Source organism: Gymnogyps californianus, chromosome 5 (genome assembly GCF_018139145.2).
Source record: "Gymnogyps californianus isolate 813 chromosome 5, ASM1813914v2, whole genome shotgun sequence".
Classification (NCBI taxonomy): domain Eukaryota; kingdom Metazoa; phylum Chordata; class Aves; order Accipitriformes; family Cathartidae; genus Gymnogyps; species Gymnogyps californianus.
In genome coordinates, this window is record NC_059475.1 from 54,663,048 (window position 1) to 54,686,750 (window position 23,703).

The window sequence follows — 23,703 nt, forward strand, 5'->3', positions numbered from 1 at the left end:
AAAGCATTTCTTTTTTTTTTTGCCCCCCCCCCCCCCCCCCCCCCCCCCCCCCTTTTCCCCTGATTTCTGGGTCTTGATTTAGGATGTAGTCCTACCCTTCTCTCCCCTGACCATTCCTAGGCTGTATGTTCTTGTCTATCTGAATCACCTTCCTTCCTCTTTTCTTATTTATTGCTTGATCCCATGAGATTTTTTTTGTGTCTTATGTGAGATACTGTCTGCATTTCTGTGGATTCCTCTAACCTTCTCAGTTAACCTCTGCTATAGTCAAGATCTGAGAAGTAATCATATGAATTTGGCTTTGAAAATTATTTGTGACACATAATACAGCAAATTTTTTTTTTTAAATAGTGTAAGTATGTTATTCTGAGTAAAATAACTCTTATGTAGGATATGCATATAGTTAGAGAATATTCCTTTCAGATATTACTGAAACATTTTTTATGTTTTAAAAATGTACAGCTGCACAGATTTCCTTGCCTTGTGGCTCAGTCTGTTGAGTAGCAGAAAATGGTTTTGGTGGTAGCCTTTAGGAAGCACTCACAGTTTGTGTGATTCTGTATGAATGTGCTTTCAGCAGTTTTATTTTACATTTAAGATAGGTATATGTACAGCCAGGTGTTAAAATAAGAACTAAATGTGTGCATTTGTGTCATTTTCCTCACTCCTCCTCCAAATGCTGTTTAAGTTCAATGTATACTAAGCAGTGTGAAAGAAGAAGCAAAGAAGTTGTTTTCATTCATAACAAGGTGGCTATATCTTATACTAATAAGTGACCGTTTTGGGAAGGAAATAGAAATTTCTTCATTCTGTTTAGTGTCTTTAAAATGAACTAAATTGCATTTATTATACCTGGGAGCTGAAAGTCCTAAAACAAGATAGGTGTTATGCAGTGGCAAATGACAGTATTACTGGCAATTTACCCAGCCTTTGAATAGTGGTTTAATAGGGCTAAATACATTAATAGTCCGTTCTGTATGTTTTTCTTTAATTCTTTCTTCCCCAACTTTTATTTTTAGCATTAATGTATCCATATACACTGTTCTCTCTGAGGTTTTTGCCTAGTCCCTTCACAGTGGTTTAGATGCTTTAACTCATAAGAAATGGTGAACTGTCGGTATTTTTGGTATGTAGACTATTGCAGTGTTTCACGTTGAGGATGAATACGTAGTAGGAAAATAAAGACAATTAAATAAACCAAAATAAGCACATTATTAGGTAATGTTGAAGGCATAATGTGACAACAGTCCCAATCCTTATTTTTACTATTTAGTGATGTTACCATTAAATGATATCATGTCATTTTCTCATAATTTTATATGAATGATTAATCATCTGTTTGGAAGAATACTGTTAAGCTACATCTTGATTTGCTGGTAACAATAGTGAACTCTGTAAGGTGCAAATCCCTTGGATGCTGATTATAAAATTTAAAAGTATTATTGTTCCTATTGATTTACAAAAGGGATAGCTGTTACTTGTTTAGTCTGATTGGAAGGGGTATTTTGGGCATTTTTATTTCAGTAAAAATCTGGCATCCTGGAGGTTGTGATTGGTTCTGTAATAAAGACTGTGATTGAAATGACAGAGTCTAAACTCTTCGTACACAGTCTCTCAAAGTGTCAAACATAGTTTTGATGTTGTCATCTTGGTTAATACTCATGTAGTGTAATTTTATCAGAGTGTTTCCCTGCCGTTTTATGTTTTGGGCAGTATAAATGTTGAGGGCCAGATCCCTGGCTGTTATAAATGGCTGAGGTCCCATTCTTGAGAAGTGGTGCTTACAACAGCTTTCACTAATTGATGAGCAGACCAAGAGCTGGTACATGAGAACAGGACAAAGTGGGCTTCTTAACTCAAATGCAGACAAATTCAAACACTAGAAATCTTGACTACTACAAATAAAAAAAATGAGCATGACAGACAAAAAAAGTGGAAATACTAGGTATGTCTTCCCAGTTCTAGTTGATAGTAGGGCTGCAGAAAAGATCTTTCTAATCTCTTAAAGCAATCAAGAATCAGTTATACAGTGGGACATGGGAAATCATGCTGGTTGGTAGCTTCTACAGAAGCTATATTTTTGCTCCAAGAAGTGAATCTCTTTTCATCTTACTTATGCCAGTCACCTCACTGTGCAAATGTTTCTGTGTCAAGAGTATTTCACTCCTCCTTAGTCACCTCTCTGATTAAACTCTGATTTCTAAGTCAGTCCCTAATACAACAATCTGCTGCCAATGTATAGATTCAAGTTGCCAGGACTGTCACACACGAGACAGTGCCAGTAATTACCAAGGCAAAAAGAGACAAGCAGAAGCCTTTCTTTACTACTTTAAAACAAGCCTAAAAGCTAGGGTTTGGAGTAGTTGGGAAACTGCGTTTTCTCTGAGCAGTAGTTGCTTTCCCTCTGCAAAGAAAGCTCATCTTTGAAGCGTAAGATTCCCAGACACTTCAATCCAACATGACTCATATTTAATAAGTTTTGGCTTTGGACCATTGCATTGAGCAGTTTCTGCATATTTGATCAGAACAGTTTTCTTAGTGACACAGTAAAGTAGCTGGACTCCTTTGAGTTTTTTCAGACTGCATTTTCTCTGATTTATTTTGAGCTAATTTGAATGCTTTTTTAGTGATGAAGTTTTACATTTTAAATTTGCATGTTTCTTTGGCTGACAAAGAAAAGAGTCCTGAGATTGACTGAAGGTTTTTATTTAATTTTCATTTCCTTACAACTTTGTCAATTTTTCCTTCTTGACTACCCAAAAAAATCTAAATTAGTATTTCAAGGAAGAATTCTGTTTTGCTGTGGCAATATTGTTTCATTGCAAGTTTTTTCTTGACTGCTTACCTCACTTTGCAGGACAGAACTAACAAAAACTGTGGTGCTTCCTGAGTTAGTAGAACTGGCAAGAGATGAAGGCAGCAGTGTACGCCTTGCAGCTTTTGAGACATTAGTGAATCTGCTCGATATGTTTGATGCAGGTGAGAATTTAATTTAGGCTTACTAGCCCAGTTCTTAATGCTTTAATGCATTTTATAAATGTATTTGAATGCTTTTTGTTCTGTCTGCATTCTTCAGACATTTCTGATTTTATTTTGTTTATTGTTTTATCCTTTATGTATTTCATGTCTTGCAGTGCTTTATACATAGTAACTTTTAAGGAAGGTGAACCAGTTGTCCATGAAATCAGTTATCTTATTCCAAGTTTCTAATGTAATGTGGCTAAATGGAATGAGTAAAATTACTGTATAAACTATAGGAATATTGGGTTGTTAGTATTTACTTAATGCTATCAATACACAGAATACAAAATGTTAGCTCAACAGATGCCATTGCTTGTGCTTTTTTTGCTGTTAACGAATTTTTGCCTCTTAACTGAAGTAAAGCTAGTCCTAACTACAGACTGCAGTCTGCCTTCTGAGCTGAAGAACCCAGACTGGGGCAATGATGTGATATTTGTGTGTGTATCAGTAAACCTTGCAGGTTTTAACATCCAGTGTTATATGGCAAGTACATTTGTAAATTTTGGAACAGAAAATATTTCTTCATGTCCCATAAACTGCAGTGTGCACAATTGATCGGTTTTAGAGGTGCCAAGCTTCAGCAATTGCTATTTAAATCCCTTTAAACTTGTGGCTGTATAGCACTGAAAGCTTTTTTCTTTGCAATGAGAAAGTGTGTGTATTTTATAAAGCTATTGTGTATTTAAAACAGAAAATGTAAATGCTTGTATTTTTCTCAGCGCTCTATATCTTTCCTCTGATCAACATGCATATTTCATGCTTCTCCAGGTGTAGGGGTGAGTGTCTGTGTCTTCATGTGAGGAAGGAGAAATTCTCTGTTGTATCCAGTTCTTTTGGCTTAGTGGTGGTGGGTTACCTACATGCATGGCTCTCGGGTTCTCATCACAAGTTCAGTTTAACATTGATTGGGGCAAACTTTAAGGAGAGCTACTGTGACTGCTCCAGTATAGGGGAACATTCTGGGTAACCACTGTGCCTTGTCCTCCAATCAACTGCTCTGTCTAGATTTTTTCAGGGGGATATAGAAGACAAAAACAGCCAGGTTTTCTGGCTCTGTATAAATTGTGCTCTCTGCTGTTTTTTTTTTTTTTTTACAACTGGAAACATACAAATCAGCAAAGTACATGATAGATTATTGCTATAGTGTATATGAAAAAAGTATTTTATATTGATCACTGCTCATTATTTGCCGCTTTGCTCTTTATACTGTCTTTTTCCAAACTCTTCAGTTGTTTATCTTCATTAGCAACTCTGTATTTTGCACCACATTTCCCACTCCCACTCCCATCTTACTGACTCTACTACTCCTTCCTGATACATAAGTGAGGAGCAAATATTTACTGTACAGGAACTTGGTGATGAATTACTAAAATACACGATTGCATATAAGCCATATGGAGGAGTACATAAAGAAATAAGACAGTTTTGGGGAGAATACCATAAATGGACTTTGTAGCAGTTAGTGCTTATATCAGTAAGTATGATAGTAGGTTAATTTTCAAATTATTGAGCCTTTGCATTGATGCTATCAAGTTTGTGCTTCTCTTTGCACCTCTCAGGCTTCACTCCTCCACCCCCACCCCCCAATTGCTGTAACTACTACTTTTAGCTATTGAAAAAAGCTTAGAGAAAGCAATCGGGGACTATTTACAGGTTTGTAAGGAATGTGTTTCTAGAAATTTGGTTTGTGTAGTTTTTGGTTTCATGGCTGAACTAGAAAATGAACTTTTTGAGGGTAGACGACCCAAAATTATATCCTAGGGTTTCTTTCCCACAGTATCAAAATATTTCTTCAGGTCAACCTAAATATTTTTTTCAGCCGTAATTATTTGCTGAATTTTTGGTGTTGATCTACCATTAAAAAATCCTAATCCCTTTAAAACTTGAATGTTTCGAAATACAATGGTTTTATTTAAAACAAGTCAAAACACATAAATTTCTTTGAACATTTACTCCTTTATAAGGAGGCAGAGTGCTTGGATTTGACTTTAATTTCTAAATGATTTAATTTCTTTCCTCTGTCCTTATTTTGTTTCTCTGTGAATTTATTGTTTACCAAAAGATTTTCAACCTCTTCTTCTCAGTAGGTTGAAAAAATTCATTTCCAGCATATCCAGATTTTTCTTTTCACTGTCATGGTCATGTTCAGTCTTGGTCTCCCTGTATTCCTACTATTGTAGGAAATCTTATTGTAGGAGTACTGCAGTATTCTTTCTCTCCCTGTATTCTTGGTGAATGGAGAAATTAGTGACTGTTCATTTATTCTCTGTCTCATCCTTTACTGGGGGATGCCTTTTCCCTAAAAACAAACAAACAAACAAGCAAAACAGGTAAGGTATTAAAATTTAGGACCTGTATTATGGTAGTATGCTCGTCATTCTCTATACCTCTTGTTTTCTACGTCCAGTGAATGCCTGCCAAAAATACTCCTGAGCATGTTAAATGAGATTTTTCATAACTTATTACGGAAATCCACTCTCTGTGCTCTTTTTTAGATGTTGACAAATGGCTAACTTTAAAAATTTCTTTTGTTTTTCAGATGATAGGAGTCACACTGTGCTCCCCTTAGTGAAATCATTCTGTGAAAAATCCTTCAAAGCAGATGAATCTATCCTAGTTTCTTTATCTTTCCATTTAGGGAAACTGTGTAATGGATTATATGGTATGATTTAATGTTCTTTTAAAAAAAAAAAAATCTTAAAAATGAGGGACGATTGAAGAATTTGAAGCCCTTGGAAAATATCCAGATTTGAATGTATCAAATGAAATTATAGTTAGGAAAAGGAAATATGGAAGTAAAAGTCTGAAATAATTTATTGCATAAATACTGGATTCTGTGAATTTCCTCTTTGGGTGTCCATCTCTTTATTGGGTTTTTTATGTTTAGACAGGGTCAGAGATGGAAACATGGTGGTTTGTGTTCATTGGTTTGACTGATTCATTTTGATTCCTTCTTGGATATTCTGGAGCTTGTGAGGTGGATGACTGAATTTTTGAAACTAGAAACCTTTGAAAACACAGTATGATGTTAACTGTGTATGTTCACTTCTGTGCTTGATATCCTTTTTGAGGCACAGTACAGAGTGTAGCCCATAAGGAACTTCAGGGGAGAAAGGAGACCTAATGGCATGTGGATTCCCAGCTGCAGCTGAGGCCAAATCTGTACCCATAATTTTTGCGGTTTTCACCTGAGCACAGCAGATCTTTCCTTGATCATTCTGCCCACCATATACCCTCTACACAGAGATTACCTGGGGAGGGACAGCACAGAATCATGGTTTTACATTATAGAGAATTTCCCCCTAGACTCTTAAATCCTTTGATCTTTCTTACAGATCTTTAAAATGATCCTTTATGATCATATTAGAGACTATGAAAGTGACCGTTACTTCACTACAAATAACTCAAAAGGCCTGTTCCACAGTGTCAAACTGTTATTTACAGAAACATAGAGCTAGGACAGTCCATCCAGTTTTTATCATGTCTTCCCAGTCATCTTTTCTCTAGGTTGTATGACTTCAATTGCTGATCTCTCTTTGCCTCTGAACTCTGTCTGACAAGTTCATATTTTTCTTGAAGTGTTACGCATTAGGAGAGCTGAACAAAGTGAAAGGGTTACTTCATGTGTCTTGCAAGCTATATTGCTGTTTACATTTTTCCATATGAAAAACTGCCTTTGTGGTTTTTTTTTTTTTTTGCAATAGTTTGCAATAGTTTGACATTATTTGTTCAAGCCTATGAAGCCTCTTTTTTTTTTTTTTTTTTTAATAAATCTGACAGCTACTTAGTCTTTCTCTTTCCTGGCCTTGTGCAGGTGATGCGGATCTGGCTAAGCACAGTACCTAACCTCTGTCCTAATGGAATAATAGTCTAAAGTTTTAAGACCATACGTCCAGTTTCTGAAGATCATTTTAAACTCTATCTTCTGAAGAATGTGCAGTCTCCCTCCTAGGCTGATGTTATCAGAATATTGACTAAGCGAAGTCTCTAATCCAGCATAAAAAAACCCAATGAAAATACTGAATAGTACCAGAACTAGGATAGACCTTTCTTTATACAGTTGCCCATCTTGTCAGTGAACCATGGGTAACTTTCTCTTAACTGTTTTTCCAAGCAGTTTTGCAGCACCTTTATAGTTTTTCATCTCTCATTCCTGATCCTGTATTTTGCTTGTGAAAAACATAACCTTTACTGCCTCTTTTGTATTCACAGGTCCTGTTATCCAGTACTAGAAGGAAATGGAATCAGTTTGACATGTTTTGCTTTTGCCATGTTGGCTGCTACTCGTTTTCTTGTTTTCTTTTTGGTATTTACAAGTAGATTTTTTAAAATTTTTTTTGTTCCAATTTTTTCAAAGGCGTGAAATTAATCTGACTGATCTGTAATTATATGGCTTGTCCTTCCCCTCTCCAGCTATTAAATATCGGTACCACTTCAGCCCTTTTCCATTCTGATATCTCACTTATTTAAGATTTCAGCAGCTAGTACTTCAGGTACTTTTGAATACCGGAATGAAGCACATCTGACCCTGCACGTTTTGAAAACCTCTCATGTTTAAGTATTCACTGACCTGTTCCTTCTCTACTTAAAGCTTGAATCTTTGTCACAGTTATTAGTTGTACTGAGCCTGATGATACTAGTCGGTTTGAGAAAGAAAATAAAAGCTTTTCAACCTTCTTGGTACCAATCGCTGATAGTTTTCCTCTCTCGTGTAGAAAACTGAGCCTTTCCTTGATTGTTCTGTTATTACTAATGTACTTATAAAATTACTTGTAATTTTTGAAGTCATCTTGCTAGTTGCATTCCAGTTTGTTCTGAGTTTTCTAATTTTATTCTTATACCTCTTTATTATCTGTAGCAACATGGCCTAACTGTTCAGCTTTCTGCAGGCATGCATTCTTCATGTGACTGAGTTCCATAAAGATCTAAAAGTTTAATCAAGAAGAAACCAGTATTAGTGGAACAAACAAATATATTCACAATCCTGCAGTTAAAGTCCTGAGTATTTCAAGAATTATGTAAACAGAAATTAAGATTCACTCTGTTATAGTTAGCCATCATTTTTCTGTAATCACTTTTTCCGTATAAAGTGTACTGATGATACTCTGCTAGACTCAAGGCGAGGGGGAGGAGGGATAAAAATTGACGTATTTGATAGATTTGTAAGTGAGATTTGTTTTGGGACATTATTAATAGCATTTGTAATGAGGAAAGTAAACTTTTTTTTTTTTTGAGGCATTTTTACTCCTGAACAGCACTTAAGGTTTTTAGAATTTTATAAGAAGCTTTCCACACTGGGTTTACAGCAGGAAAATGGACACAATGATAATCAACTACAACTTCAAACTCTGGAACAGGAAAAGAAGTATATTTCAGTGAGGAAGAACTGTGCTTACAATTTTCCAGTAAGTAACATTAATTTAAGGTTAAATAATTTGTGTTGTGCATATAGTTCACTAAATAGGACTGCATGAGTGATAGAGAAGTTATTCTCAAATTGTGCATTGTTAGATTCTAGCTCTCTCCTGGAAAGTTCAAGTTAATGGCTTAAAGTAGAGGTTGTCCAAAAGAGTTACCAGAAAGATTTGTCTTTGCAGAGCCTCAGAAAATTATTCGCAAGTTTTGAATGAGAGAGTGCTGTTCTAAGAGGTTACTGGTCTCATTCCTTCCTACACATTTTCTCCAAACCCTTAGCACAAAGGCTCTGAGAAAATGGCTGTGAAACAGAGTCACCAGTTTCAAACCACTCAAAGCTAGGTTTTCACATTTGCTCTGTGTCATGGCATTCTAGGGGGTTGAAGATCGAATCTGAATGGTTAGATTCATGTTTTAGTCATGTTCCTGCCTGAATACAGAAAGTCTTTTCAAGTTTATGTGAGGTCTTTAAACTTAGCACTCATGTTTCTGTAAATCTACTTTGTATTTTGACATTCTGCATTTATATTTAAAGAAAATACATTTGTACCAAGAGCCAATAGACAGTTATTTTTATTCTACCTTTTAAAGACAAGCACCCTGTATGTAGGTAGGCATCTGTTGGTTTATTTGAGCAAATACAAGGTATGTACACACACAATTATGTTGAAATTCAGATGCTTGCTTTGCTGCTTGCTAAAATGTTCTTTGTTTTTGAAGTCTCCAGTTGCAACTTCCACTAGTGTACGGAAACATTAACAATATTTATAAAACTAAGGTTTTAGATCTTGTGGTTTTAATCTATGTCTTCAGAAAAAAAGCCTGCAGCATGTCTGGAAGATATGTAAATCCAGTTTAGTTCTCAACTCCAGAATTTGTCTGGTGCCTGTGTTTTGACACACCCAACAAAAATGCCACACTTCCTGTTTAAAATCACAACCTGTTATCTCCCAAGTGTCTTGCTGGTTGTAACTCAGTGTTTTCATCTGATAATCTCTGATAGTGTGGTCCTTTAACTATACAGTTAATAAAATACTTTATCTTTCCACAGGCCATGATTGTTTTTGTGGATCCAAAGAACTTCCATTTAGAACTATATTCTATATTCTTCTGCCTTTGTCATGACCCTGAAGTTCCCGTCAGATATACTATGGCCATAAGCTTCTATGAAGTAAGTCTGCAACGGTTCTTTGTTAGTACTTGCATGTTTTTATTTTATGTTGTTTTCTTCTTTAAGCTTACATTTGTGACTGTTCAACCAAAATAAAAAGACTTGAGAAAACTTGCTGAAATGATTTAGTTTGTCAAAGGTGTTCAGTCCCTTCTAACCTCTATATATAGCCCATATACACACATTAGTCTATTTAAGTTGCATGACATTTGGCTACAAGAGCCTACTGCTAGGTGAGCTTTTAAGAAGCAAAAGCTGGAAGAAACTTACAATGGTCTAGTACTACAAACATAAGCAATTGTAGTAATTACAATATTTGAAGGTTTTCAATGCTATTAGAAAACAACGAGGCAAATGGGAGAAAGGAACTTGCAACTTCTGGTCCTGAAAACCTTCTTTAGAACTGTACAGTTTGCTAGTGTATGCTGGTGTTCTGTGGAGAATATTTATATGGATCAAATCTAAGTTAAATGCTCAGTTTAATATGAAACTACTTGGAAATTTATGCAGAAGTAAAAGCATATGTATTCCTATTATTCCACTCAGTTTACATAAGTTCCACTGTATTATTTTCATAAAAGTTAAAAAATGTACAACTGCATAGATATTATTAGCTGTATGGGGTGAATTCCAGAAATGAAAATACACTCTCTCCTGATTGTAGTAATGCATATAGGAAGATCTTCAAGGTTTTCATAGTGTTTTACTGAGAATCCTTGTGTTTCAGTCCTCGAGCTAGCCTTTTATCCCATTTTGTTGCTGGGGAAATTGGTAAGTTAAGCAGCTTGCTGAAAGCATTTAAATTGCTAGTAGAGGCATAAATGGCTTTATTTCCACCAGTATAAGAAAGATGGATGGATTTCAAGTTCTCATTACCTATTGATGCCTTGTCTTAACGAATGATAATCCAAGGTAATTGTTGAAATTGTAAAATTAGCATCTAATTCTACATAATATCTTGTGTTAGATGTATAACACTTTCAAGGTACTGCCTGAATATAAGCAAAGTATTTTAGCTCATTTAAAAAACCTGTAAAATTGTACATTGGTCTGAATGTACGTTTAGTGCTGGTTGATTTAATTTTAACACCATACCTAGGCAACCACGTGACAGCCAAAAATGAGTAATTTATGGCATTCACTGCTAGGTGGATTTTTTTTTTTTTTTAAATAAACTCACTGTAGCCATTTCCTTAAAGCTTCATCTTGATTGGAAGTAAGCTCTTATTTTCGCTTGGCTTATATAAATAAAGAAAACCATTAAAAAGGGTCATCTAAATATTCTGTATGACAAAAATCTCATTCCTCGAGTTTTTCTCATATTTGCTATAAAACCTTTTTAACAGTGTGGAGATGGACTGCTGGTGTTTTTTAGAAATTTATATGTGACTTATGAATCACAGTCAAAAATCCCAGAGAAGTAAGGAGTGAAAACTTCAGATGGAAAGGTTGGGGAAACTTAAAATCCAGCACAGGCTAAGCCGATTTTTATATTTTATCTTTTGTAAATTATATAGCAGACTGACTGTTAACTCTCCTAAGGAGCATGAAGTACAACATTTGAATATTCCAGAAGGAATTTTCTAGCCTTGCAGTGCAATCAATCTTATAAAAATTTTTGTTGAGTACACAACTTTAGAAGGCTGATATTAAACAACTGTTCTGCATCCCTTCTTCATGTTTGCTGTAAAGTAAGCACATCTAGTATAGTTCTTGTAGTGCCATGGAACTACAGAATGTTTCACCTTGCTATCTTACTGTCATTTTTTTAGGTTGCTAAGCTTTTAAATCCTGGTGTGTATACAATACATAAAGAACTGGTTACACTATTACAGGATGAGTCACTGGAGGTAATATACTTTTATTGGAACTTTCTTTTGCTTCTTACATTGAGGCAGATTATCTTGATGTTTAATAACTCTGCAACAAGACAGTAGAGTAACTGTTTGAAATGATCAACAGCTTTTACTTCTGTTTCACAGACGCTTCATAAAGATGCCAGCCTTCTGTGAATAAAAAGGAGGAAAATAGGAAGGTGTTTGAATTTCGTAAACCCACACTGAATTTATTAGTTTTTAAAAATATTAATTCTAAATTGTTTTAATTGCTATATTATTTATTACCTTACAAATTTTGTGGAAAGATTTGGTTTTGATACTGTATTAAAATAATCGTTGATAGCGTTCAAGGTTTTTGCTTTGTTTTATTTCTATTTCTCCAATTGAAGAGGAGATGAAGAAGTTGTGTATGGTTCAAAGATCAAGATTTATAGAAAGAGTTTCAGTCCAAGATGTGGTACAGAATCTGTGAGTGTTTATGAGACAGTTTAGTTCAGCATAGCTAGGTTTCAACCTGCGTAAAACATGAATCACTTAGCTATATTACAGACAATATAGTGAGACTTTTTTGGATTGAAAAAAAGACAAATATTTATGTTTGAGACAAAATCACCATTTCTTCTGATACCAGTTATTCCAATAGTTGATCTTTTTTGTTTTCTATATATCTTTGGATATGGCATGGAAAAATGAGTTTTGCTTTCAGATGCTCCTTTTTGTTTTGGTACCGTTTGTTAGACATTTTCAAGGAAATTAAAAGTGTCCATAGAACATCTACTTATAGTTTATGAAATTCTGACCCACCTTAAAAGATTTCTCAGGTTGAACACCGGAAAATTGAGACTCAGAAGCAGCTGGTGATTTTGAAAAATTCCTTGGTTTGATCCCTATTCAGTTATCTAAATAATAAAAAAAAAATGCTGCTTTTTCTTATATACCACCTCAGTCAGAAGTGTTGCCAAAGAATATTTAATTATGTACTTTTCTAGTCTAGTTTCAAGTATTACAACATTTGAAAGTAGGGTTATCCTATTAATATAGGCTACATATTCTATTTTAATTTATCAACTGCAGTTTTTCTTAAAGCAGGAAAAATTGCTTTTAAGATTCAGCTGACAAATATAAAAAAAAAATGTTTCTTTGTGTTTGTCGAGGCTCTTACTTAACTGTCTATGAAATACAGATCTTTCTTAAGAATGAATGTTCATTTTAAAATATTGAATGCTGTGAATAGTTTAGAAAGCATTGACTGTGGTATTCACATAAATCAAAACTATAGTTTGTTTTCCTAAACTGAAACCTATAATACTTACGTTACTTACTACATTAAAACATTAATTTTAAATCCCAGTCGTCATCAATGCAAATACGTTGCATCTCATTCTTTCTGGTTTGTTTTTTTTTTTTTTTTTTAGCATGGATGTGAGAGAACAGTAGCATGAGATATGTCAGCAGGGATATGTTGGTGAGAGATAAAAAACGAGTCAAGTTAATTTACAGACCTCATTCATGCAGCCTTTCTTTAAATAGGTGTTAGATGCCCTGGTAGGTCACCTTCCTGAAATCCTTGAACTAATGACTAATGGAGGAGAAAACAGTGGATCAGAAAGCAAGGTGAGTATTCTCATGTTTTTTTAATTTGCTTTCTAAATGAAGGTAGTAGCAAAGTTGTTCAGCCATATATTGTATGAAAAGGCTTTCATGATTAATTTCTGCTTTGGAGACATATAAAGTTTCTATGGTTTTTTGATTGTTTGTTAACTTTATAAACTGTAAAATAAAAAAAAAGGTTTTGAAAGATTAGACTTAATATAAAAATGAACAGTTTATCCTTGTTCTTTTTCTAATTAACCACAGATTTGCTGAAATAGATCAAATTTTGAAATACAATCCTTAAGTTAAAACGAAACTTGTTTCATGCTAAAGGAGTGATAACTAATACCTAATTTTTTTTTATATTGATGTGACAACTGCCCATGATTGCCACTTTCAGACACAGTTTCTGCTAGAAGGAAGCCTATTTCCTGAACTAAAGGCACTGAATTAGGATTTACGAGATTTGCATTCAGCTCCCAACTTTGCTAATTTAATTGTGTGTGGCTCTGGATGATGGTTTATTCAGTGACTCCTCACCTGTAAAATGGAACATAAAAGATCATCTCCTGCTTCAAGATGCTGTTTTGAGCATACTTCCTAAATGTATAAAGAAATTGAGATATTCCAAAAATATAAGAACGGAATAAATTTATTTTCTTGTATGGACAAAAGTTGAGAGTATAATTTAAAATGTGAATTTGTCAGATGTTTACAGCTGTAAATGTTTATAACATATAACAAGTGTAATGTCAAGTGTGGCAGTCTGTTTCATTTTGCTTAGTGCTAAAGAGACTTGGCTACTATAAAGTCTTCGCCTCCTACTGAAAAAAAGTGTATAATTCCTACTAAAATTAATTAGGGAGCTGAGAAGAATAACTGCAAAGATTAAGAGGCTAGAAGGAAAATGGGATTTATTTGGTTTGAGAAAGAGAAGACTGAGGAGGGTTGTCGTAATGGTCTTCATATCTGTAAAAGAGTATTATAAAGAGAACAGTGATTAGTTTTTCTTTGTCAGGAGGAGGGGTTCGAAATGAAAGTGTATTTAGTTAGGTACTGGAATAGCTTTTTGACTAGTTAAGTGGAATTTACTGCTTAGGGGAGATTGTTTAAACCCCATCATTAAATTTTTTTTAAGAACAAGTTAGACTAATATCTACTGGAAATGGTCACAGTGTAGCTGATCCTGTCTGAGGAGAGGAATTAATTGACCCCTTAAAATCTCTTCCCTTCTTACATTGTTGTAATGTTCTTTTTAAGCATAGTAACATGACATACAGCTAGAAGATGTAAAATTATTTTAATGTTTATATTTTTATTTCTAGTTATTGTCTATTCCTGACTTGATTCCTGCATTAACAACAGCAGAACAGAGAGCAGCAACTTCTTTAAAATGGAGAATTCACGAGAAGTTACTACAAAAATATGCATGTCTCCCTCATATCATATCAAGTGATCAGATTTATTACCGTTTTCTTCACAGAATGTTGACAATCATTCTGACAAATGTGAGCCCGCCTGTCTCTTTCCTGTTGTTTTTTATTTGTTTACACTATTTAGAACAATGACCACCAGATATTTGCTATGTGTAGTACTTCATGTATTAAATTAATCTTAAAGTACCATTTCTCATTGCATATGGCATATCAGGCTGTGGTTTTTTATGTAAGACTGAGAAATTGCTCTGAGAACTCCCCACCCATTTGAGGAGCAAAATTTGGATTGACAGATTGTCATGTTTTTCCTCCCACCCAAGACTTATTTCCTTTCCTTCTGCTCATTATCAGTTTGTTTCTAGGTAAATCAAAACTTCTTCCTCTGAGATATGCCTTCTTTTTCTTGATTCCATACATTACTTTGCATTGTGTTCCATTCTTTATGAAAGAACACTTTATTCTGAAAATGAAGGATCTTTTAGAGCTACTAGTCTGAAATTTTATTGAATTAATTCAAGAGTAAAACTGTCTGTTGTAAGAGATGATGTTGTAAGTTTTATTTTCTAACACCTGCAATATAGAAGGTGCCTTCCAAACGTGGAATACTTTAAGATGTTTATGAAAAAGTTGAATAAACAAGTTGGGCAGAAGGGATAAAGAAGTAGGTGTCTCATGAATTGGCCAAACTTCCTTATTCTCCCTTATGCCAATTATTTCAAAACTTATAAAGTTAGGCTAATTTTTAGCTATTTTTTCTGCTTCCAGAATTTTTATACGTTTTTAGTCATATTCCTTCAGGTATGTTTAATTGTGTTCCCTTTATTTCTTTCAAGAATGTCTTGCCAGTCCAAAAAGCAGCTGCTCGAACTCTCTGCGTTTATTTGCGTTATAATCGCAAACAAGAACAGAGGCATGAGGTTATTCAGAAACTGATTGAACGTAAGATAATTTTTCCTTGATTACTTAGAGATGCAAGTTAGTTTTGACTGAAGATCTGTTTATGGTTTTATTTATTCAGTGTAACTTCCTGCAATCATTGGAGGGATTACACTTAGAAGACATTCAGTTGCTCATATTATCACCAGGCAAAACATATTGTGCATATGCGAGGAATATATCTGAAGCTTATGCAAAGGAATTGGGAAAGAGGCAACATGGGAAATTGATAATAGGCCAAGACCCCTCCAACCCTACTTCTTGAATCCAAAATTGCTTAGCTATAGGTGCTGCAATATACAAAACAGAGTTCCTCTATAGTAGTAAAATTCTCTAGAGGCTTCAACATAAGAAGTACTGAATAAATCTTCTCAGAAATTAATTTATGAATGAGTTAGTCACCTAAGTTGACTTTCTGGTCTATGCTATGTGTTTTAAAGATGGGTTAGAAGTTTGAATAGTTTTCATTAGCAATCCTTAATGTTTACACAGTAATTTTGGTACACCTGTGACATGGTTTGAAAGGCATACAGGGCTTTGTTCAACACAGTAGCTAGTTCACTTGCTATTTTTGCTTTTTCACATGGTTAAAGGGACAGGTTGTATTTCTGAAAAAAGTGCTCACTGACAGAAATGTTCATTGAATTTGGAAGGTTAGGTTTTCACTGAAAGAAAGAATTGAGATAGGCTGAGAAGGTGTGCCTTATGATGAGTGTGATTATCATCTTTGAGTCAAAGGTTAACCTTTGAAATGTTTTCTATTTGATATTGAAAATTTAATAGATAATGTCTGTGGATTGTTGTTTTTCAGAACTGGGCCAAGGAAAAAGTTATTGGAACAGACTTCGTTTTTTAGATACTTGTGAATTCATTATGGAACTGTTTTCAAAATCATTCTTCTGTAAATATTTCTTTCTACCTGTGCTTGAACTTACACATGATCCAGTGGCAAATGTGAGGTACTGTACGAAGAGTATGTAGCAGTGTACAGGAAAAAAGCTTTAAATAATATACTAAGAAATATTGTTACAGGTTTCATGTCTTGTTTAAATAATGGGACTTGAATAAAAAGGTACAGAGCCTTCAGGGTGACCAGTATTAAAGATGTAGGGGAATGATATTAGAAAACCACAGAAGCAGGTCAGTCTGAGTGTTTGGGGGACTGATCGAAAGTGTCGGGTTTGGGGAGTGAAAGGAACACTGAGGCAGAGGAGCCAGCAATAGATGAGAAGAAAGTAATACACTGTTTCATGGGTGTAGAGGGAGAAACCTAACTTCACAGTCTCTGTTAATTTCCATCCATTTCAACGTCACTATATGTACAGTAAAACACACAAGCAATTCTTTCAGTAGTCTGAGCTTAACAAGTTAGCATAGGTTTTACCTTATGTAAAAGTTTTCTACTTCATTGTTAAAATAAATTGAATAAGAATTGAAAAATATGAGGGAATTTGGTATGTTACTCATTTTTATGCAGTGTTTTTTCCGTTATTTTTGTAGTCAATTTTTTTCTTCACTACACAGATAGGGACCAGGCAGATATTACCAGTAACAGAATAGTTCCTTTTTTTTATCGCATGTTTTGTGTGATTTTACGCTTTTAATCTTATTTCTGATATGTGTAATTCATGTTGTCGTCATTAACTTGTCTGAACATCTAATACTAATGCTGCGTAGAGATTTACATAAGTATAATTTGCACATACATGGGTGCATTCAGTACGCTTCACTAAGTACGGTTTATTACCAAGTGAAACTGTTTAAATAGACCTTATGTTTAGTATAACTCCAATGTCTCAATTCAGCAGGATCCCAAACCTAAAAACTGAGCTGTTTTGTGCATACAGGTTAACATTCATGTCTCATGTCCTTAAGTTAAGACGATTATATTCAATAAACTAAATTTGTTTATAATCTGAAGTAGCTTATTGCTTTTAACAAACATTTTAATTAAAAGCTCAATTGATACAATGCTAAAATTTAATGAAAACTTGAAATAACTTGCAATCCCTTAAATGACATTAAAATTAATTTTGTCATAATTGTTTTCTGGATTGTTCCCTAACACTTTTTACAAAAGCAATGCACTGTCTGTAGTGGACTGAAGTTTAGAAGTCAGATATAGTTGTTAGCTCATGATTTTAAAACAAACTTAGGGAGATACTATTCTAGCTTTCTACAGAGTGGTGTAACTCTTTGTAATGGGAAGTTGTGAAGGTTAAAATGTTTTGAAAGTGTAAAAACATTTACTTTGTAAATGTATAAGAATTTGTATAAGAAAAATTTTTTGAATGTTATTAATCACAAAGTTACCATTTCTGGCACAGGATTTTCTCTAATCACAAGCCAGTGGAATCTGAGAACAGCAGAGAATATCACCATGTATTGTTCTTGAGGTTTTTTTGATCTATTCCTATAGATTAAAACTATTCACTATTACATGCCATTACAGTCTGATCAAATGCATAAATTTTTATTTTCTTAAATGTATGAAATATTTTTTATTTAATCTGCAGAGTATTTTGGTATTAATGATATAAAAAGCAATGAACACATTTTTTATATAACCAGTTTAGAAACAATATCTAGGAATCAAGGCAAATCAATTATTATAGAATCATAGAATCATTTAGATTGGAAAAGACCTTTAAGATCATAGAGTCCAACTGTCAGCCTAACACTACCAAGTCCACCACTAGACTGTGTCCCTAAGCGCCATGTCTAAATGTCTTTTAAATACCTCTGGGGTGGTGATTCAGCCACTTCCCTGGGCAGCCTGTTCCAATGCTTGACAACCCTTTCAGTGAAGAAATTTTTCCCAATATCTAATCTAAACCTCCCTGGCACAACTTGAGGCCGTTTCCTCTCATCCTATCGCATGTTGCTTGGGAGAAGAGACTGACACCCATCTCACTACAACCTCCTTTCAGGTAGCTGTAGAGAGTGATAAGGTGTCCCCTGAGCCTCCTTTTCTCCAGGCTAAACAACCCCAGTTCCCTCAGTTGTTCCTCATAGGACTTGTTCTCTAGACCCTTCACCAGCTTCGTTGCCCTTCTTTGGACATGCTCCAGCACCTCAATGTCTGTCTTGTAGTGAGGGGCCCAAAACTGAACACAGTATTCGAGGTGGGGCCTCACCAGTGCCGAGTACAGGGGGACAATCACTCCCCTAGTCCTGCTGGCCACACTATTTCTGATACAAGCCAGGATGCTATTGGCCTTCTTGGCCACCTGGGCACACTGCCGGCTCATATTCAGCTGGCTGTCGACCAACACCCCAGGTCCTTTTCTGCCAGGCAGCTTTCCAGCCACTCATCCCCAAGCCTGTAGTGTTGCGTGGGGTTGTTGTGACCCAAGTGCAGGACCTGGCGCTGAGCCTTGTTGAACCTCATATAATTGGCATCGGCCCATCGATCCAGCGTGTCCAGATCCCTCTGTAGAGCCTTCCTACCCTCAAGCAGATCAACACTCCTGCCCAACTTGGTATCGTCTGCAAACTTACTGAGGGTGCACTCGATCCCTGGTCCAGATCATTGATAAAGATGTTAAACAGAACTGGCCCCAATCCTGAGCCCTGGGGAACACCACTTGTGACTGGCCGCCAACTGGATTTAACTGCATTCACCACCACTCTTTGGGCCCAGCCATCCAGTGAGTTTTTTACCCAGCGAAGAGTACACCCGTCCAAGTGATAAGCAGCCAGTTTCTCCAGGAGAATGCTGTGGGAAATGGTGTGAAAGGCTTTACTAAAGTCTAGGTAGACAACATCCACAGCCTTTCCCTCATCCACTAAGCGGGTCACCTTGTCATAGAAGGAGATCAGCTGAGTCAAGCAGGGCTCATAAACCTTTCATAAATCCATGCTGACTGGGCCTGATCACCTGGTTGTCCTGTACGTGCCATGTGATGGCAGTCAAGATGATCTGCTCCACAACCTTTCCCGGCACCAAGGTCAGGCTGACAGGCCTGTAGTTCCCTGGATCCTCCTTCCAGCCCTTCTTGTAGATGGGCATCACATTTGCTAACCTCCAGTCAACTGGGACCTCCCCGGTTAGCCAGGGCTGCTGATAAATGATGGGAAGTGGCTTGGTGAGCACTTCCGCCAGCTCCCTCAGCACCCTTGGGTGGATCCCATCCGGCCCCAGAGACTTGTGTGTGTCTAAGTGGTGTAGCAGGTTGCTAACCATTTCCTCTTGGATCATGGGGGCTTCATTCTGCTCCCCATCCCTGTCTTCCAGCTCAGGGGGCTGGGTACCCCAAGAACAATTTCAATCCGTATTGCAGAAAAGACATGGTTAAGTTCACTTAAGTACTTTATACTGTTCAGTTTGAAAGCAGGCAAAGTTGAGCTTCACAGGGGCACTCTAGTAACAAAGAAAAATGTATCCACACAGTGTCTGAGCAGAAAGGTATTAAGTTTGAAGTTTCTGTTCTTGGTTATTTTATATGAATAATTTTTCTCCCTAAATTGACTGCGTTTAAAATTGCATCCTCAGTCAATAGAGCAGCTCACAGCTTCTGAAAGCGTCATAGCCTGTTACTACTTTTCTTTCATGCTGATTCCTAACCACACTGTCCGCCCCTTCCATTGCCTTGAGGAGTGCTTATTGGACCTTTGGCTAGGCTGATTAAACTGACTAAGCCATCAGAAAACTGTCCACTTTTTTCTGCCCTCCCTCTCTCAAGTAAGTTGGTTTTCTGCTATGTTAGTCAGTTGAGAGTTGGGCTGACTGAGCTGATGAAAGGTCCAGACAGTAGCAGAGACAGCACAAGCAGGGGGAGCCTCCAGACAGAAGCAGGGAGATAGGGTAGGGGGAAGAAAGGCTTTCTTCTTTTAGGAGCCAGTAAATAGTTAAATCCTTTTAGTCTGTCTGGTACACCTTCGTTCTTGCAGTTGTACGGAACTACAGTCACATGATTTTTGATGAGACTTAGGCTCCTTTGTACTGATGGACCAGATTTCCAGGGTATTTAGGTACCTGATAGAGTTAGGTGTGTAGATCATTTTGAAAATCTAGAGGTCTGCTTATCTTTCTAGGTTTAAAAAAAAAAAAAAAAAGAAACCCAAAGAAATCTTTATTGACTTTGAGATACAGGACTGTAGTCCCAATCTGTGGAGAAGTTTCTGAAAATGTTACAGTATGTCTGGAAACAACAGATAAGCAACAATCATTTCTGAAAAATAAGACCTACTAACTTAATTATTTTATGTGGAATGCTAGCATGCAATACAAAAATTAATAATGTTTATTAAACATCTGTGTCAAAAGGTGAAAACTTACTTTTCTTTGTAGAATGAAGCTATGCTATTTGTTGCCAAAAGTTAAATCTACTCTGAAGATTCCCACTGATAAACATTTACTTCAGCAGTTGGAATTATGTATAAGGAAACTTCTGTGTCAAGAGAAAGATAAAGATGTCCTGACTATTGTAAAAAGAGTAAGCATTTTTGTTTTCCAGCAGCATTTTGTCTTGGGGTTATCATTAAAAGTTAAGATGATCAAAGTTATGCTTTCTGTTGATTCTCTTAAAGTAAGAACAGGAGACTAAAGAATTCTATTGTCTATTATGTAATTTTGAACAATTAAGATGTAGTATAGTGCATTCTATCAAATTTAAGAGAGTTGGTGTTTCCTTGGTTACTTATTGCAGTTATTTTCTAGTGACTGGGATTCAGGATTCTGACTTGATGACCATTTGTGGAAAAAATAGCAGATGACTAAAGATAGGATTAAAGGTTGGCCCTAGTAAAAATCATCAAGTGTTTGAGGTAGACATATTTTGTTAATCCATATATTTTACAATATATACAGATAAAGGATTTGCAGGATTTTGAAATGTTACAAATGTGTTTGTAATGTGAATATTCATGAAAAAGTACATCTTTAAGAGTTGCCCATGCTTAGTCTCAAAGAAGCCATGAAGTGAAGTAGCTAAAGTAGGTGGCTTCCTTATAGGGGCAGTCTGCAGGAGAGATGGGTGAACACCTGCGTGGAGCATCCTGGCTTATTCAGAGATTCCTGAGTTGTTTTTTCAGTCTTCGTTGCTAGGTCCATGCTCCGGCCATTCATGCTTCTGTGCTTTCCTTGAGTGTATTTTGAGTTTCATATAGGTAGTCTATTAGTCCTTCATTGTGAGGGTCAGCAGGACTCTGAGAATACTCTGACAGTTTTTAACTGCACTTGTAGCACAAAAATACAAGCATAGGCTTCAAATGTTTAGGAAGAAAAGGCATTTTTAATTTTGAATACCACTATTCTAAGCTTCTCATCTGGACAGTTTTTTAGTTAAGTGAGGCATGCTGTTGAGTAATGACAAATAATGTTTTGATTTTCTTTATAGACCATGTTAGAATTGGACAGAATGGAGATCTCTGTAGATGCTGTAAGTACTTACTAACTTTAATACCTAACAAGTACTTTTAATTCCCATTTTCATGTAGTGATTTTTTATTTTTATTGATTTTATTTTGAAGTTTCAGAAAAGATTTTACGAAAATGATTTATTGGATCAAGAAAAAGAGAGACAAGAACATCTCCTTTTGGAAATGGTATATTTTATCAGTACAATCTGTCCTTTTTTTAGTAGTTTGTATCTAAATATTAATGAGGCAATAATTTTAAGATAGGGGTAGTGCATATTATGGAGAGACCTGGTAGGTTCATAATCTGTGTGTGGTTTCTTTTTACACTTTACAATAGGGTTAAGTCCTTCAAAGTAACATATAACTTCCTTTTCTTTACTACCTAAGTTTTGCTGTATCAATTAGAAAGGCAAACTGGAATTTCTTGAAAAATACTTATGCTTGATGCCTCTGTAGTTCTAAAATCCAAGCCCTTCAGCACGCTTTTACGAAATCTTGTTGAGGGAGTTTAGCAATTTGTCAGGTGTGTATAACATAATAAATTGAATAATGAAACACCTCAGAATTCTCATACAGCTTCCATAGGCAAAGAAATTAATGTCATAACTTATTTTGTGCCAGGGAAGCCGAAGGAGGCTCTGTGTGTTACAAGCTTTCCTGTTAGCCAGGAAAAAAGAAAGAAAGGCCATTGATATCTGCAGCCTGGCAGGAGGGAGACTTAGTGCAGGTTGTATAGAGCAAAAGGAGCTGCAAGTTACTTAGGATTTGGAAGAGAAGTCTGCAGAATGCTTTTCAACATACAAAACTATTTATCTTCAGTCATGGCTGTAAGCAAAAGCTGCAGCAGGTGCTTCACCACATAGCCTACTACATCTTCACAAAGCCTTAGATTACTGCAGTCCTCTGTTCTGCTGCCTCCTCTCCAGCCTGAAGTGGGAGAAGCTAAGAAGCTGATAGGATTTACAAGAGGCCGAATTTCATTAGCATGGTTCCTGTGACATGTAGTAATTCAGCTCCTCTGTAGTGAATCAGAACGGATTAAAGACTGTCCAAAAAATGCCACTTTTTCCTCTTTGAGATTGCTACAAAGCCTACCTCTGTGGCTCACTTTGATGTCAATAGGTACTGCAGGCCTTCTCTTGGGCAGCTGATTTTTCTCAATTCATGATACCTGTCTCGTACTTCCTGCCCACCTCCCATTAGCTCGAGCGAAAGGTTCAAGCTTTGTTCTCAGGACCTGCATACACATATTCAAAGACTTGAACTTAGCTTTAGCAGTTTTTAGGTAGATGTTTTTATAGTGAAAGCATTTGGGGCTGTGATAAAATAGCCTCCAGTGCGCTCTATGTTACCGTGTATTGTATGATAATATTAATTTTTACCCTGTTTCTACAGCTAGACTTTAGAAGAGCACCTGTATTTTTATGATATATCCCATTGATACAGGCATACCTTCTGTATCACAAAGGTCTTGTTAAGCATTGTCTGTGCAAGGCATGCTTTTGAGGAACTGGAGATGTACACAGTAAATTGTGACATGTTGCAGTCCTAAATAGATGAGGAGCCATTGAACCCAGTTAAATGTATCTGACTGCTACAAACTTTAGTTAATAAGTTTCCTTAATTTTAGTAATTGACTTAGTAGAAACTATATTCCAGCAACCTTGACCTGAATTAATTACCTTTTTTTTTTTTTTTTTTTTTTTTTTAACTTGGGTAGTAATTAGAGTGAAATGAAAAAACAGAGTAGAACAATTATGGTTCACTTGGCACTTTTTATTATGAGCATAGTACAGAAAATAAGCTAATATTATATAGCTTTTTGAAGTTGGAGTGATATCTATTCACCAAGAATCCTGAAGCAAGTATTGGCTTTTGAAATTATTGATGTAGCTCTGTTAACACTGTCTTCTGTCTATGGATATGCTCT

The 23,703-nt window shown here is 35.8% G+C and overlaps 1 protein-coding gene across 3 annotated transcripts in view; it reads left to right on the forward strand.

The window, feature by feature from the left end:
* PPP4R4 (protein phosphatase 4 regulatory subunit 4) overlaps window positions 1-23,703 on the forward strand; it is a 72,991-nt gene that overhangs the window by 40,065 nt on the left and 9,223 nt on the right. For 2 of the 3 annotated variants that reach the window (XM_050897624.1, XM_050897626.1), the window contains 12 exons: window positions 2,858-2,979; window positions 5,561-5,683; window positions 8,257-8,426; window positions 9,488-9,607; window positions 11,380-11,457; window positions 12,976-13,059; window positions 14,364-14,546; window positions 15,308-15,413; window positions 16,222-16,369; window positions 20,704-20,848; window positions 21,752-21,793; window positions 21,885-21,959. In XM_050897624.1, coding sequence (XP_050753581.1) covers window positions 2,858-2,979; window positions 5,561-5,683; window positions 8,257-8,426; window positions 9,488-9,607; window positions 11,380-11,457; window positions 12,976-13,059; window positions 14,364-14,546; window positions 15,308-15,413; window positions 16,222-16,369; window positions 20,704-20,848; window positions 21,752-21,793; window positions 21,885-21,959 — 1,396 coding nt within the window. The remainder of the gene's footprint in view (window positions 1-2,857; window positions 2,980-5,560; window positions 5,684-8,256; window positions 8,427-9,487; window positions 9,608-11,379; window positions 11,458-12,975; window positions 13,060-14,363; window positions 14,547-15,307; window positions 15,414-16,221; window positions 16,370-20,703; window positions 20,849-21,751; window positions 21,794-21,884; window positions 21,960-23,703) is intronic. The other variant, XM_050897625.1, reaches the window with a different exon arrangement.